General features: G+C 41.1%; 1 protein-coding gene across 1 annotated transcript; it reads right to left on the reverse strand.

The window, feature by feature from the left end:
• Positions 1-3415: 3415 nt before the first annotated feature.
• On the reverse strand, positions 3416-16837 carry LOC124273713 (major surface trophozoite antigen 11-like). Its single transcript, XM_046709004.1, has 8 exons — positions 16760-16837; positions 15958-16432; positions 15610-15819; positions 14460-14669; positions 11116-11274; positions 6616-6657; positions 6305-6386; positions 3416-5077 (listed from the first exon to the last, which is right to left on the reverse strand). The coding sequence occupies exons 1-8, from the start codon at positions 16835-16837 to the stop codon at positions 4912-4914; spliced, it is 1422 nt and encodes a 473-aa protein (XP_046564960.1). The 3' UTR covers positions 3416-4911.
• Positions 16838-17114: the final 277 nt, after the last annotated feature.

Genomic DNA, 17114 nt, shown 5'->3' on the forward strand with positions numbered 1-17114 from the left:
TTTTGCAAATGTAAAGGTAATATAATACAAGAACAGTGATTATAGCTATAGAAACAGTGATAATCACCATCAGTAACAGTAATCCACCTTGTACCCAAAGACCTGGACTGGGTATATGCACAGGCCCTTGTGTCTGCGAGGATTAAAGATTTAAAAAAATATATATACTATTAGAAATTTGAGATGACCCCCGACACTAAATGCTTCACAGTACAATTCATTATGACAAGGCCGGACACTTCGGTACACCCCATCCGACTGCTTTGCCGATCGCTACACTACCATCTCAAAAACATTATTTTATTAAAATCTTTAATCCCCGCAAAGACACGAGGGCCTGTGGGTACTATGGTCATCACACAATACTGGTGTTCCAGTAACTTGAGGTGTACTCTGAGATGAGAGGCAATAACTTGCTCCCTATATATACACACAAATAAATTGCTAGAAAATTCTATAATATTCTGTGGGTAAGCCAAGGTGGAAGCCATGACAACTCTTTCTAAATATACCGCGGCTGAATATAGCACATCACTACCCCTTACTGACTGACTGAGTTTGGTTTTACGCCGCTTTTAGCAATATTCCAGCAACATCACGGCCGGGGACACCAGAAATGGGCTTCACACATTGTACCCATGTGGGGATTCGAACCCGGGTCTTCGGCGTGACGAACTACCCCTTACAGAACAGGTATACTAATTACCAGTTTACACACTCTTGCACAACGTAAAACACTGCCTCATAACAAGACACCCCTGCTGGATGTTGCCCATGACGTGAAGTATTTGATACGTGAGTGGGTGAGTATTCTTTTACGTCGCTTTTAGCAATATTCCAGCAATATCGCGGGGGGGACACCGGAAATGGGCTTTACAAATTGTACCCATTTAGGGAATCGAGCCCGGGTCACTTGCGCCATCGTCTTGCCACAGCCGTGGAGACTGCTCAACGCATTCCTGGTTTGAGAAGAATTTCCGACCAAACTGTCAGGAATCGATTGCGTGAAGTGGGGATTTAACCAACAACCCAGTTGTGGCGCCCTGTTTGAGATACGCTTGAGGTCCTGTCGTTGAGTCCGGAACTGGAACCGTATAAACTGGAGGCGAATCTGGTTCAGTGATGCATCACGATTTCTTCTTCACCGGCGAGATGGAGGACAGCGTGTTTACCGTCGGAGAAATCAACGTTTTGCCCCTGAATGTATTCGACAGATCAACAGATTCAGTGGAGACAGTGTCATGGTGTGGGGTGAGATATCGAGCACACAAAGATCTCATTTAGTGGTGGTTCAGGGGAATGTAACAGCAAATCGGTACATCAACGAAGTCCTTGCACGTCGCATGCTTCCGATTATGGACCGACAAGGGGAGTTGTTTCAGCTACCTTGCCAATTCTAACGTTAGTGTCTTGCCATGTCCTTCCCGATCACCAGATCTAAACCCAACAGCAAACCTATGGGATGAAGTCGATCGACGTGTACGTCTGCGCCAAAAGCGCGCCTCAGACACTTCCACAACTGACCATTGCAGGAACATAGGGGAAGAATTTCGCAAGAGTGACTTTAGTCGACTCATCCAGTCTGTGCCGAGACGGTGCCGAGCAGTAATTGCTGCCAATGGTGGCCATACAAAGTACTGATTTTGACGCCATCTTGTGTTGGCGAACTCTTTGTCTATAGACGTGTGAATTAACACCTTTAAATTATTGAACTTACATGAAATAATTGCTCTTAAACTAACGCAATAATTTCTTCTAAAATGGTTTATGCGTTTGTTTTATTTAAAGAGTGGATCATAAAGCAACATAATCGAGAAAACCGTCAAAGGTGGCACCGAAATCATGTCCATCAACCTGCTCACGGTAAGGAATCCAAGATTAACGGATCCGAGATTTTATGCTGAATCAGTGCACGTCAAAAACTCCATTAGTTGTTATTAAGGCCAATTTCACGAGATTTAGCTACTGTGATTACACTCTCTGACCAGTGACAATACCGTTTCGTCAACGTCATGAGCCAAAATTGACATTCTGACAGGATAATGCCCGCCTCAACACGACTAGTTTTGCTGTGGCTTTTCTTCAACATAACAGTGTTCCAGTACTGCCTGGCGAATCTCTCCACTATAGAGACGTGTGGGATGAAGGGGATCAACGTCTACGTTGTGTACCAAATCCGCTATAGAATCCGCTAACTTTCATTGTTTGGTTGATAAGTAGTTAGGGAATATGTGTAGCCATTTCGCAAGCCTTCCATACCATATTCCATAAGTCTATGCGCTCGAGATGCGATGTTGTTCTCGCTAATCACAGTGGGTATACATGTTATTGACGTTATGACATTATTGCTGACCCCTGCCCCGCATTTGGACTCCTAACGTCATTGTCACGGACATTAAACATGCTTCCTGTGATTTCAGTATCCACCTATTAAACACATGGAAACTTATTGTTATTTATTTCAAACTAAAAAATAATTTTAACAATGCAGAGATACCTTTTTTTGGCTAATACACGTGCGTGTATCTGGATCAGCACTGAACGCTGTTGAGTACCTCGGCCTGTTTGACACCAACAGCGTACCTCGCTCATACATGAAGTAGTGGTACATGAATTCATGTGTCCATCAGAAGTGTGTGATGTTCTACAGCGACGTTCATCCCAACGTATTCAGTTGTCAGTGCTCATGCAAGTAGTACTTAGTTAAAGTTACAATGTTACTTTATTACTCGAGAAACGTGGTAAAGGTAAATGAACAACCACGCTCTCTGTACCGCAACTTAAGACAGGCCAGGGCTCTCACGTCATTCAAAGTACACTGCTAAAATATTTTCTGTTCTCCATTAAAATAATCAACAAAATATTTTCGTTTGTGAACCGTAAAGCGGCATTCATGTTATAAAACAGTTACGCTTTTACGTCATTTAAACACCTTTGATATTACCTGAAAATAACTGTGTCTATTATCCTATCAGATTAGAATACGGCCGTCATAATAGCGGAATATAAAGTTCTCTACTCCTCCCTTCACAACAACCCCCCCCAATCATTATGAGGTTGATCATTTTAATGGAGAATAGAAAATATTTGAGCAGATTGCGTAGATCGATGCTCATGTTGAACACTGGATTGTATGGTCCGGACTCAATTATTACAGACCGCCGCCATATAGCTGGAACATTGCTGAGTACGGCGTACAACAATAACAAACAATCGTGTTGATGCAGCGTAAAACGACTAGTGTGATGTGACTACGGAAATTGAAAACAAAGAGTGACATATGTTGTCTGTCTTTTTCCTACAGTTTGGGCCAGAGGAAACAAAGGTGAGTTCAGGAAAGAATCATTGTCATTAAGGGTTGTGTGAAGTGATTTAAACACAAGGATTTCCAAACACAAAACAAAAACGTATATGATATCTGTACAAATAGGTTTATTAGAATAAGTATAAATACCATATAATACATGATGTGCAGATGGGCTGAGAAAATATGCCGAGTTTACTTTTATGCAAACGTAGAAAGAACTGTATTACATTTTGTAATGCCAGTTTACCATAACTCATTTTGTAAATCTTTATCTATGGTCCTGTAACTTTGAGCAAAATAATCTTGATCCATAAAGTTCTAGACATGAAATAGATGTATAACCATATATTCCTACCTCGTCTGAGATGTAACGTTGTTCCAAAATGCCAATTTGCACTCAAAGATAAGGTGTCCAAAATTCCCTTGAGTATTTACGTGTTATGCGAAAGTTTAAATGAAACTACTCGCTGAGCAAGCTAGTACAGTCATGTTTTGTGTACATCAATTCATGCAGCAATATCAATTAAGAGGTATAGTTTCTTTTTTACCCCAGTTCAGTTGGATTTCTCCGTCAATAGTCGAATAGGTGTACTGGTATTTACCTCTACTTCTTCAGGGTAAACATATTTCAAAACGTCTTGAGAGACGTGCAACTAGAATGAATCTAAATATACACTGACGTGCAGAAGAAACTATACACCTGACACTTTGAGGTTATTTTGCACAAAACAACGTAAATATTTATAAAAAATGTTTTGAGTGTAACTTCGATGTCACAAACAAACGTGTACATGTTGCGAAACACTTTCGTTTGTAGGTCAGTTTCGACACATGAATGACGTGATACAGGAATAGAGGATTCCTTTTGGGACATCCCGAGTATTTAGCAGAGCTTGACAAAATGACGCCAACAAGACAGTCTCGGAACGTCAACATAAACTGTCTCACTAGCAAGAAATACTTCTATTACTGCACTACTTTGGATTTCAACAAACTCTACCATGCCCATACGACACCATTCTCTCATTTTTTTCACACCAACGGCACCACAAGTTGTACAGTACTGTCAACCACCATCAAGGTGGTTCTGTGAATCGACTCCAAGATGACTGGATCCTGCACGACAAAGGGTCACAACTCAGCGCCTACCCCTGATGCATAGTGTCACATTCACAATAATACAAGTGTGCGCAATATATTTAATGTTGTCGTGAATTCATAAATATTCATAACCGCCCCCACCGCCATTTTAAAGTTAGAAGTAATGGACTGACTGACTGAGTTAAGTTTTACGCCGCTTTTAGCAATATTCCAGCAATATCACGGCGGGGGACACCAGAAATGGGCTTAAAGAAGTAATGGACGTGCGATCCAAGATGTGCATAGATTTGAGTTGAGTATTGTTGTTTCAAAATGAGTTGTTTCACAACAACACTCAATGATCATGATCAACATCCCAAATACGAAAACTCGGGTATCGAAATGGGTAGTGTCCATCCCAGTTCTGAATAAACGTTCCCCACGCTGATGTCGAAAAATCTCGCCCTGACTTCGCCCTTAGGTTCAAGAGCAGATAAGGTCGCGTCAAATCCTCTCGCAGACCGCTAAGCATGGCTTTTGCTTCTGTAGCTGTAATTGTTGAACTCATATTGTGTGTCTGCGAGTATCTCGGAGTTCATGAAGGGTCCGTATGAAACAAAAGGTCGGGGGATTTTCAAAGTGTCCGTCGAAGTGGTGGAGTTGGATCGTGATCGCTGTCCACGTCGACGCCTGAATAACAACAACAGTGACACTATTATGTACACTAATAGTTCTACCAGCATTGAATGTAAATTATATAAAATAGTCTGTTAACTAACAAATCAACTTGATCCAGTGTCAGAATATTTATAAATCATGCATTTGACGAATACGTCAGCGTAAAATCAACTAAAGCGTTCATAAAATCAGATTGTTCCTGCTTGAGAGATATACATCAGCCTGGTAAATCAGAAATGAAAACATCGGGTTTCCTATAAGAATTCTTCAAATATAAATATAAGGTAAATGACGATTGGTGGACATGTATCTTCTACCTGGTGAATATTATTTGGATATTGCTTAACTATGGTGGATCATTCGGGCCATCGCTTTATCGCCCTGAAAAATCTAGGCGATATCGCGACAAAGCGATAGCGCGACACGATATTGCGATATGGCGACACGGTATAGCGCACCATACTTAACGCCGCTATCAGCGATATTCCAGGTAAATGGTCTGCCAATAATCGAGCCAGGCATTGACACCGTGAGCAACGATTTCTGTAATCAGCCACAGGGTCCCGCTTGCCCCCTTCTAACAGGCACAGTTAGCTCAGTTCTAGTCCGGATATCCACAGGGGTACAAGCATGGGTTGCCGAAGAGCATTTTAATCCTTATCTTCATTAGGCTAAAAGCATAGGTCAGTGAAGACGAAATCTAACCCGGATCTTAATTTGGATACAGAACATGGTTTGCTGAACACCAGCTCTAACCCGAATCTTCACAAGCGTACACGCATGGGTCCCTGAAGACCAGTTCTACCCGGATCTTCACAAGCACACAAGCATAGGTTCCTGAACACCAGCTCTACCCGGATCTTCACAAGCGTACACGCATGGGTTCCTGAAGACCAGTTCTACCCGGATCTTCACAAGCACACAAGCATAGGTTCCTGAACACCAGCTCTATCCGGATCTTCACAAGCGAACACACATGGGTTCCTGAAGACCAGTTCTACCCGGATCTTCACACGCATACAAGCATAGGTTCCTGAAGACCAGTTCTACCCGGATCTTCACACGCATATAAGCATAGGTTCCTGAAGACCAGTTCTACCCGGATCTTCACACGCATACAAGCATAGGTTCCTGAAGACCAGTTCTACCCGGATCTTCACACGCATACAAGCATAGGTTCCAGGTCTGCCCAGGATCTTCAAGGGTGTGATAATATTGCCTGAACTGAGTATACATTACCTCCTGCAGAGGATGAAGAACACCGCCACGAAGAACAGCAGGGCGATGATGCCGGCTATTGATGAGGCCGCCGTGATGCCGGCTGAAACAGAGTTCGTGAGTTTAGTTTTACGCTGCTTTGAGCAATATTCCAGTAATGTCAAGACGGGGGACACCACAAATGGGCTTCAAATATTGTACCATATGGGTCTTCGGCGTGACGAGCGAACGCTTTAACCACTATGCTACCCAACCGGCCCCATTGTCATAGAAATGGGCTTAAGCCCTGGACCAATGTGTGGAATCAAACACGTGTATACATGTGTACTTACTTGTCAGCGCCGTATTAGCTTCGGATCCTCCCGCCTCAGGGTCTGAAAGTATATAACAGTAACGTAAAAAACTACATCTGCAGGGATTCCTTAGTGATTCGGCCAATATTGTATCTGGGATACACGATAAACATAGTGTGACAGTTCAAAGGGAAGCCACTCAGTTATACCTGTTTCCAATGAAGGCTATTTAAGGCTGCAATATCAGTATCCTTGATTACTTCCGGTCGAAATGTGTGATATCGGTAATTTCCTATAATTAGAAATCAAAGACTTTTATTTTTATCTATAATATAACGATTTATTAATATTATAATATATATATTTGAAACGATGTCTTTTTGAGCAAATGCTTATTCTTTTTTAAACAAATTCCCACGATTTTACCTCCCCTGTGCAGTGTCACGTGGATGGACATACCAGAGTGTTGGGGTTAATAATGATAGGTAATAATACAGAATTTCTTAATCCAGGTAAAGTACGCCCTCATGTGTGCTCCGACACAGAGTTATCGCGATGTGTTTGGATCCACCATCTTTATAATGCCAATTGTTTATCCCCATCAAGTGGATTGAGTGAGTTTAGTTTTACGCCGCACTCAGCAATATACCAGCTATATGGCGGCGGTCTGTAAATAATCGAGTCTGGACCAGACAATCCAGTGATCAACAGCATGAGCATTGATCTGCGCAATTGGGAACCGATGACATGTGTCAACCAAGTCAGCGAGTCTGACCACCCGATCCCCTTAGTCGCCTCTTACGACAAGCATGGGTTACTGAAGATCAATATTCTAACCCGGACCTTCACCGGTACCATCAAGTGGAGGTATGTGTAGATAGTGCATGTTGGTTTGCAATAGTAATAAGGATTCATCAATGATATAAGGTGATTTTATACAAAATTACAGGCGATATTTTCAACTAAGACAAAGTCCTAGTGTCTACCATTGTCTAATCCAAGCAACCACAACGTCAACGTCAACGTCACCTACAGATATGACGTTACATTTCCAGATCTCGTTAAAAACCCATGTAAACGTCACAGATATCAACCTGTCTCTTTCAGCATATCCTGTTGTTTGTTTCATGACAGTGAGAGATTTCCTGACAGTACGCGAAGTATTTTTGTGGAAAAAAACAACGTAAATATTGAGTGTATTTACTTCAGCTAATATCAGATTTATCTAATCCTGTCAATGAATCTTGGAATGATATTCAGTCTAAACCCCGCAATAAACAATCTGTAAACTCTGATCTTGTTATTCTATGCTGTGAACACTTTGTCTGTTGACAAGAACAGCTTACAGGCAGTGTTAGTGTATATTGATTATAGTCTGTTGACAAGAACAGCTTACAGGCAGTGTTAGTGTATACTGATTATAGTCTGTTGACAAGAACAGCTTACAGGCAGTGTTAGTGTATACTGATTATAGTCTGTTGACAAGAACAGCTTACAGGCAGTGTTAGTGTATACTGATTATAGTCTGTTGACAAGAACAGCTTTACAGGCAGTGTTAGTGTATACTGATATGATTATAGTCTGTTGACAAGAACAGCTTACAGGCAGTGTTAGTGTATACTGATTATAGTCTGTTGACAAGAACAGCTTACAGGCAGTGTTAGTGTATACTGATTATAGTCTGTTGACAAGAACAGCTTACAGGAAGTGTTAGTGTATACTGATTATAGTCTGTTGACAAGAACAGCTTACAGGCAGTGTTAGTGTATACTGATTATAGTCTGTTGACAAGAACAGCTTACAGGAAGTGTTAGTGTATACTGATTATAGTCTGTTGACAAGAACAGCTTACAGGCAGTGTTAGTGTATACTGATTATAGTCTGTTGACAAGAACAGCTTACAGGCAGTGTTAGTGTATACTGATTATAGTCTGTTGACAAGAACAGCTTACAGGCAGTGTTAGTGTATACTGATTATAGTCTGTTGACAAGAACAGCTTACAGGAAGTGTTAGTGTATACTGATTATAGTCTGTTGACAAGAACAGCTTACAGGCAGTGTTAGTGTATACTGATTATAGTCTGTTGACAAGAACAGCTTACAGGCAGTGTTAGTGTATACTGATTACTGATTATAGTCTGTTGACAAGAACAGCTTACAGGCAGTGTTAGTGTATACTGATTATAGTCTGTTGACAAGAACAGCTTACAGGCAGTGTTAGTGTATACTGATTATAGTCTGTTGACAAGAACAGCTTACAGGCTTACAGTGTTAGTGTATACTGATTATAGTCTGTTGACAAGAACAGCTTACAGGCAGTGTTAGTGTATACTGATTATAGTCTGTTGACAAGAACAGCTTACAGGCAGTGTTAGTGTATACTGATTATAGTCTGTTGACAAGAACAGCTTACAGGAAGTGTTAGTGTATACTGATTATAGTCTGTTGACAAGAACAGCTTACAGGAAGTGTTAGTGTATACTGATTATAGTCTGTTGACAAGAACAGCTTACAGGCAGTGTTAGTGTATACTGATTATAGTCTGTTGACAAGAACAGCTTACAGGCAGTGTTAGTGTATACTGATTATAGTCTGTTGACAAGAACAGCTTACAGGAAGTGTTAGTGTATACTGATTATAGTCTGTTGACAAGAACAGCTTACAGGCAGTGTTAGTGTATACTGATTATAGTCTGTTGACAAGAACAGCTTACAGGAAGTGTTAGTGTATACTGATTATAGTCTGTTGACAAGAACAGCTTACAGGCAGTGTTAGTGTATACTGATTATAGTCTGTTGACAAGAACAGCTTACAGGCAGTGTTAGTGTATACTGATTATAGTCTGTTGACAAGAACAGCTTACAGGAAGTGTTAGTGTATACTGATTATAGTCTGTTGACAAGAACAGCTTACAGGCAGTGTTAGTGTATACTGATTATAAGAACTGTTTGCAGGGTGTTAGTGTATACTGATATAATTTCACTTTAAACGTAAAACTTTAAACAAAAAAGTAAATCGAATAAAGTGAAATTTAGATTGCGGAACCTCATAATTCTACCTTGCCAACTGAACATTAAAATATCAGAATTTTAATAAACTTAGGATAAAGCTTGTTTAACAAACGATCATCGTTTCAAATAGAAAAAAATATTGGTATTACAAGGGTGTATGCACATCAAATGAAACAGGTGGGTTGGTCTAAGTTAACGCTCATCACGTACCGTTTAAGTGTTCCACCTACAGCACTTACCCCCTTGTAATACAAACCAATAATACCGATTTGAATCTATGATCGTTTGTTAAACAACTTTTATCCTAAGATGAATAAAATGCTGAGATTCAAATGTTCAATTGGCAAGGTCAATTTATGAGGATTCGCAATCTTAATTTCACTTTATTGGATTTACATTTTTGTTTAAAGTGAAATTCATCGGTACGTTTTCACTGACAAACATACTTTAACACCGGTCCCAGTTGTCAGGCTGTATGAAGACGGTCTTTAAATAATCGAGTCTGGACCAGACAATCCAGTGATCAACATTGTGAGCAACTCCACTTTGGGGATACGATGACATGTGTTAACGGTTCATTGAAATATTCCCACGAACCATTATTTACACCCCTTAAAATACATAATACATTTTTTTCATCCATGAAGTAATGAGTTGATATCAATCAATTTGCCAATCAAACGCAGTGAGTTGATATCAATCAATTTGTCAATCCAATGCAGTGAGTTGATATCAATCAATTTGTCAATCCAATGCAGTGAGTTGATAGAATCAATTTGTCAATCAAATGCAGTGAGTTGATATGAATCAATTTGTCAATCAAATGCAGTGAGTTGATATCAATCAATTTGTCAATCAAATGCAGTGAGTTGATATCAATCAATGCCAATCAAGAAGTAGTGTGTTGATATGTTCATGTTATTAAGTTAGTTGATATCATGTAAATGAAGTCCGATTTCGTTGTGCAGTTCAGTGTTTAGTACACCCACCTCACTGATCCATTTAAACAACTGTAATACCAAATACCGTGTCAACCAAGTCAGCGAACGTGACCACCCGATCCCGTTAGTCGCCCCTTACGACAAGCATGAGTTGCTGAAGACAAGTTGTAACTCGAATCATTCAAATACATGAATACAGATTAGAACGCTTTAAGTGCATGACACATTGCGTCGTTAACTTCTTTGAGTGGCATTTTAGAAGTTGGGAAGTACAATATAGAACAAACATTATGCTTGACAACGGTACAAGAATCTGTATCGAAACGTCGCACTCACGAATATAAAGAAGTTGTTTTCCATAAAGTTTGCTGTATATTGCGTCGTTATCATGCAGTTCATGATTTCTTTCATGATTGAATCAAGTCTGTATTTTAGAAACTTTACTTGATTATAATTGCAGAGTGTTATCTCGAAACCGTAACATTAAACCTGTTTTGATAGAGATCCCGATTAGGATGTGTCCGGTTCAGTCATGTTCCACGGTATTGCCCATGTGTATATTCATGTCATAATATTATTTCACTTACCGATGCAGTCTTTTGCCGAGGTGGACCCTCTAGAACTGGTGGTCAGTTTTGAAGGACAGCTGAGACAAGCTTCAGCCCCTGTGTCTGGTTGGTACTGGCCATACTCACAGTCCAGGCACGTGTCTCGGGCACTCCGATACTGACCAGCCTTACACACGACTGTATAATAGAGTAGAAATACAACAGTAAGCTAAGTTTGCCACTATGGGTTTTCTTCCTTGTTTGTTCTTCAACAATGTGGTCGGCAACGTTTAGCTATACGACGGTGGCCTGTACATCTTCCAGTCTGAACCAGATGTGATTACTGAACCAGATGTGATTACTGAACCAGATGTGATTACTGAACTAGATGTGATTACTGAACTAGATGTGATTACTGAACCAGAGATGTGATTACTGAACTAGATGTGATTACTGAACCAGATGTGATTACTGAACCAGATGTGATTACTGAACCAGATGTGATTACTGAACAGATGTGATTAGATGTGATTACTGAACAGATGAACCAGATGTGATTACTGAACCAGATGTGATTACTGAACCAGATGTGTGATTACTGAACCAGATGTGATTACTGAACCAGATGTGATTACTGAACCAGATGTGATTACTGAACCAGATGTGATTACTGAACCAGATGTGATTTACTGAACCAGATGTGATTACTGAACCAGATGTGATTACTGAACCAGATGTGATTACTGAACCAGATGTGATTATTACTGAACTAGAACCAGATGTGATTACTGAACCAGATGTGATTACTGAACCAGAGATGTGATTACTGAACCAGATGTGATTTGAACCTGATTGATTACAGATGTGAACCAGATGTGATTACTGAACCTAGATGAACCAGATTACTGAACCAGATGTGATTACTGAACCAGATGTGATTACTGAACCAGATGTGATTACTGAATGTGATTACTCGAACCAGATGTGATTACAGATGTGATTACTGAACCAGATGTGATTACTGAACCAGATGTGATTACTGAACCAGATGTGAACTAGATTACTGAACCAGATGTGATTACTGAACTGAACCAGAGATGTGATTACTGAACCAGATGTGATTACTGAACCAGATGTGATTATTACTGAACTAGATGTGATTACTGAACCAGATGTGATTACTGAATTACTGATGTGATTACTGAACCAGAGATTACTGAACTAGATGATTACTGAACCAGATGTGAGATTACTGAATTAGATGTGATTACTGAACCAGATGTGTAGATTACTGAACTAGATGTGATTACTGAACTAGATGTGATTACTGAACTAGATGTGATTACTGAACTAGATGTGATTACTGAACCAGATGTGATTACTGAACCAGATGTGATTACTGAACTAGATGTGATTACTGAACCAGATGTGATTACTGAACCAGATGTGATTACTGAACCAGATGTGATTACTGAACTAGATGTGATTACTGAACCAGATGTGATTACTGAACCAGATGTGATTACTGAACTAGATGTGATTACTGAACTAGATGTGATTACTGAACTAGATGTGATTACTGAACCAGATGTGATTACTGAACCAGATGTGATTACTGAACCAGATGTGATTACTGAACCAGATGTGATTACTAGTTAGGCGAACAATCCACCTAGTCGGGATACGATGTCAGCACATGTGAACCACTTACTCTGCTGCTGGGGACTATTTCAAACTCGGATGTCTAACTCGAATGTACCAAGGTTCGAATGCAAGGGCGTTCCATGTCCTAACGTGGAAACTAAACGGTAATAATACGTAAGTTCCACGTACTATTGTGGAAGTTATACGGTAAGAACAACAAGGAAGTTCCACGTACTAACGTGGAAGTTTTTCTGTTTACGGAAGGTCCACGGTTTCAATTTCGCTTTGGGCGTTATCCGTGTCCCAACTTGAACGATACAAAACGAAAATGCAAAAGTCAAAAAACCTCCCAAGAGCCTACACGTTATCGCAACTTGATAAGGTCCAGTGATCAGGAAGTAGGTTAATGTGCTGACCCTATTCTACCTTTACTAAGATGAACTTGACCAAACGTTAATTGTAGGCAATACGGAAAAAATGAGAAAAAATAGGTTTTCTGGTATAAAGTATCTTTTTTTCTTTCTGAATGCATTTTATCCATTGGAATTGACAAAATGTCAATAGAATTTAGTTCTTCTACTTGTGATGCCAACCCTCAAGATGGTTATTCGTCCTGGGCCCAATGAAGTCTCCAGTTGTGGAACAGAGGCCTTTGCATGCGGAATGCACACACTTTCAATCAGAAGATATTGGTTATTTAGATTTAAAACAGTACATACTGTGTTGGAAAATCGGAGGTATATGACGTGATTATATACCCCTGAATGACTTTAATTAACCAATCACAATCCCGTATTTACTGAAGTCATGGTAGAACGTGTTGTAGTCTGTTGCCTGACGTTTAGGCGATAGCGGTACCCAGCAAAGAATACTTGCTGTCCTGTTTGTGAAGTGATGAATTCAACTTGCTGAACATTTGCCATTGTGTGATGGGTACTGTTTGTTTCCGTTTTAATTCATCAGGAGTTTGATTAACTGAGCAGACACATTGTATATGTCTGTATGTATCTGTAACTGGATTATAAAGACCAACCACAACTTTGAAACTTTAATTTGCCGTTTATTATCACCCATATCATGATGTCGTGTAATCTAAGTGAAAGTGCACTAATTACCCTTGGACAGAAGGAAAGAGATGTTTTCGTTTTTAGCTTGGGTCAGAGCGCCCAAATACACCCGTCGCTATGCGTATATGCACGTGGGTTTTAAAATCTCGTGCATTTTGTGGTCATAGCTGACGACAGCGTTAATCAGTGTAACATCGGGAGTTAGTTAGACATATTGCTGAGGGACAGGGTCGTCCATATCGAGCTCCAGCCAGGAGTTAACATTCACACTTTCGGTGAATGTACAGTGCGGGGATTTTTCATTGGGTTTACTGTTTTGTTTCGGTTTTGGTGTATTAAATGTTCAGACATAATTTTTTTTGACTTTTCGTTTATTTTATAAATGAGGAATACGAACTGCCTCATTCCCAACCCCTTTTCCAAACCCAACAACAAACCCTTCAGTGACTGGTAAATGGGCTGTTCCATTATTTTATAGGTCAAAAAACATTTCCCATTCTGCCTACAGTAATTTTTGTAGACAACCTGGGATGAAGGCAAATTGGGACTGTAGGCATAAGAGATATTTATCAACAGCGTCCACCTTTATCCAAACATCTGAAAATATAATTGCATATTAACAGTTCACGGCTCGGGAAATATGCAGTCAGAATATGTATTTGGTTGTCTTACTGAGGCATTCGTTCGCTAGTCCCGTCCCCGTAGACGATGTTGTATAACCTTCGTCGCAGCTGACACAAGAGGTCGCCCCTGAGGCTGGCTGGTAGGTTCCGACAGAGCAGTTGGTGCACGTCTCCTGCCCCGAGTTCGACTGGTAGGTCCCCGCAGTACACTTCTGACACACGTTAGACGCACTGCGAACTTCCCCGGGGGTACAGACAACTGCAACATGAACATGCGATTACACTGAGACTACTGATCCTGGACGCTGCTGCAGTAAAGGAGATACATCCTCTCCGTGATTATAAGGAATGGTCCCGACACTATCCATGGTCCATTATTGATATACCCCCGTCCTACAGCTGGATTATGGCAGAGTGCGGCATCAGGCAAGTAACAAACAAGCAAACTGCTACAGTAACTTCCTACTCCTCCTCCTTCTCCTCTTCCTACTATTACCACTAGTGCTGCTGCAACTACTACTGCTACTACCTCTTCTCCTGCTTCCATTACAGCTGTCGCGTCGTCTGCTAATATTACTGCTGCTGCAACTACTACTACTACTACTACTGCTGCTGCTGCAACGACTACTGCTGTTTCTGCTGCTGCTACGTCTACTACTGCTTTCATTACAGCTGTCGCGTCTTCTCCTACTATTACTGTTGCTGCTGGAACTACTACAACTACTGGTAGTGCTAATGCTACTACTACTGCTGCTACTTCTACTTCTGCTACTGCTACGTCCATTACAGCTATCGCGTCTCCTACTACTACTGCTGCGACTATTGCTACTAGTGCTGCACGGACCACTACTACTACTACTACTACTACTACTACTACTACCACTACTACTACTACCACTACTACTACTACTGCTGCTGCAACTAGTACTACTACTGCTGCACGGACTACTACTACTACTACTACTACTACTACTGTTGCTACAGTAAATACTGTTGTACTACCATTTCCACCTGTACTGTTGCTACTGCTGCTGCCAAGGGTGGTGGGATAGCCTAGTTGGTAAAGCTAGATCGATTCCACTTATTGGTTCAATGACTGAAACCCCCTCGATATTTCAACATCTGACTGTGACCTTTCATTCCTTCACCATCCACCACTTCCCCAAAACTCCAAGTACGACACTTATACTTGCCCTTACCAAGACAGTCAGATTCCGCAATGGTCCTGGTGTATTTTGTTGTGTAGCCTGTGTTGCAAGCAATACAATCAGCAGATCCTGTATTGGGTTGGTAGGTGCCAATGGGGCAGGCCAAGCACTGAGTTGACCCCGTCTCGTTCTGGTATGTTCCTTCCGGGCACTGCTCACACACCGTAGACGACGTCCTGAACTGACCCGCGACACACACGACTGTCGACGAAAGATGTATTAGACTTCAGTAGGTTTTGCATTTCGTCAGAAGTTCAAAAGTATAACGACCTTTTTTAATATAGATTCAGTAACAGGTGATGACATTGTAACGAATATATAAGAGGGTATTTCACTCACTCAGACAATCTGCAGCAGCCGTGGTACCCGTGGAGGTTGTGTTATATCCTTCCTGACAGTTAACACAACCAGGTGAGCCTAGGGTGTCTTGGTATGTCGCAAGTGGACACGCCTCACATCCAATGCCACCTGCCACCGCCTGGGACGTTCCAGCTGGACAATCAAGGCACGTGGCTGCTGCTGTAGAGTCCTGGTATTGTCCGGCAGGGCAGTCTGTACATCCGCTGGCTCCTGTGGCGTCCTGGTATGTGCCAGACGGACATTGTTTACACTCAACAGATCCGGGAACTTCTTGGTACTGTCCTGCCGGACACGGGGTGCATTCAGTTGCTCCTTGGTCGGGTTGGTAACGACCGGCAGGGCACGACTCACATGTGTTGGCAGCGTTGCGGAACTCTCCAGTAGGACACACAACTGGGGACAGAAGGAACACAATACATTGGATGTCCAGGAACATCTCCAGCAGAACACACAACTGGGGACAGAAGGAATACAATATATTGGATGTCCAGGAACATCTCCAGCAGAACACACAACTGGGGACAGAAGGAATACAATATATTGGATGTCCAGGAACATCTCCAGTAGGACACACAACTGGGGACAGAAGGAACACAATACATTGGATGTCCAGGAACATCTCCAGCAGGACACACAACTAGGGACAGAAGGAACACAGTACATCGGATGTCTAGGAACATCGTGATCATATTACCTTGCTGTGATTTTCCCAACCCAAGCAGAAATTCTGACTCACATGTATAAAGAAACAGATCCGCGAAAACGGGAGAACAATTGGTACCCATGTAATTGTCTTCTCCTGTCCAAATTGTTTGCCCCCAAATTTTCCATAGACGTTATATATGAGGACGTCAGGCATTTTGCATACTGTTTCCTCAGCAAACGTCCTTTTCAAATGGCATTTCCTTACATTTCTGACAAAATGTCATAAATCTGACATGTGTGATAGAAGTGTACAACGTCGAAAACTCAAATGTTTTAACAGAACTGACCTCGGTCAGTCGTGGAGATTATAAATATTCAAATATTTTGATTTTTTAGAATCCACATGGTATCAATTCTGTTTGTCTCAAATATTTCCTCTTAATCTGGGATCTTATTCTCAATACGTTCGTAGCCCTAAGAATTCCTAACTT

Source organism: Haliotis rubra, unplaced genomic scaffold, assembly GCF_003918875.1.
Source record: "Haliotis rubra isolate DU_JTF1 unplaced genomic scaffold, ASM391887v1 Scf1036, whole genome shotgun sequence".
Classification (NCBI taxonomy): Eukaryota; Metazoa; Mollusca; class Gastropoda; order Lepetellida; family Haliotidae; genus Haliotis; species Haliotis rubra.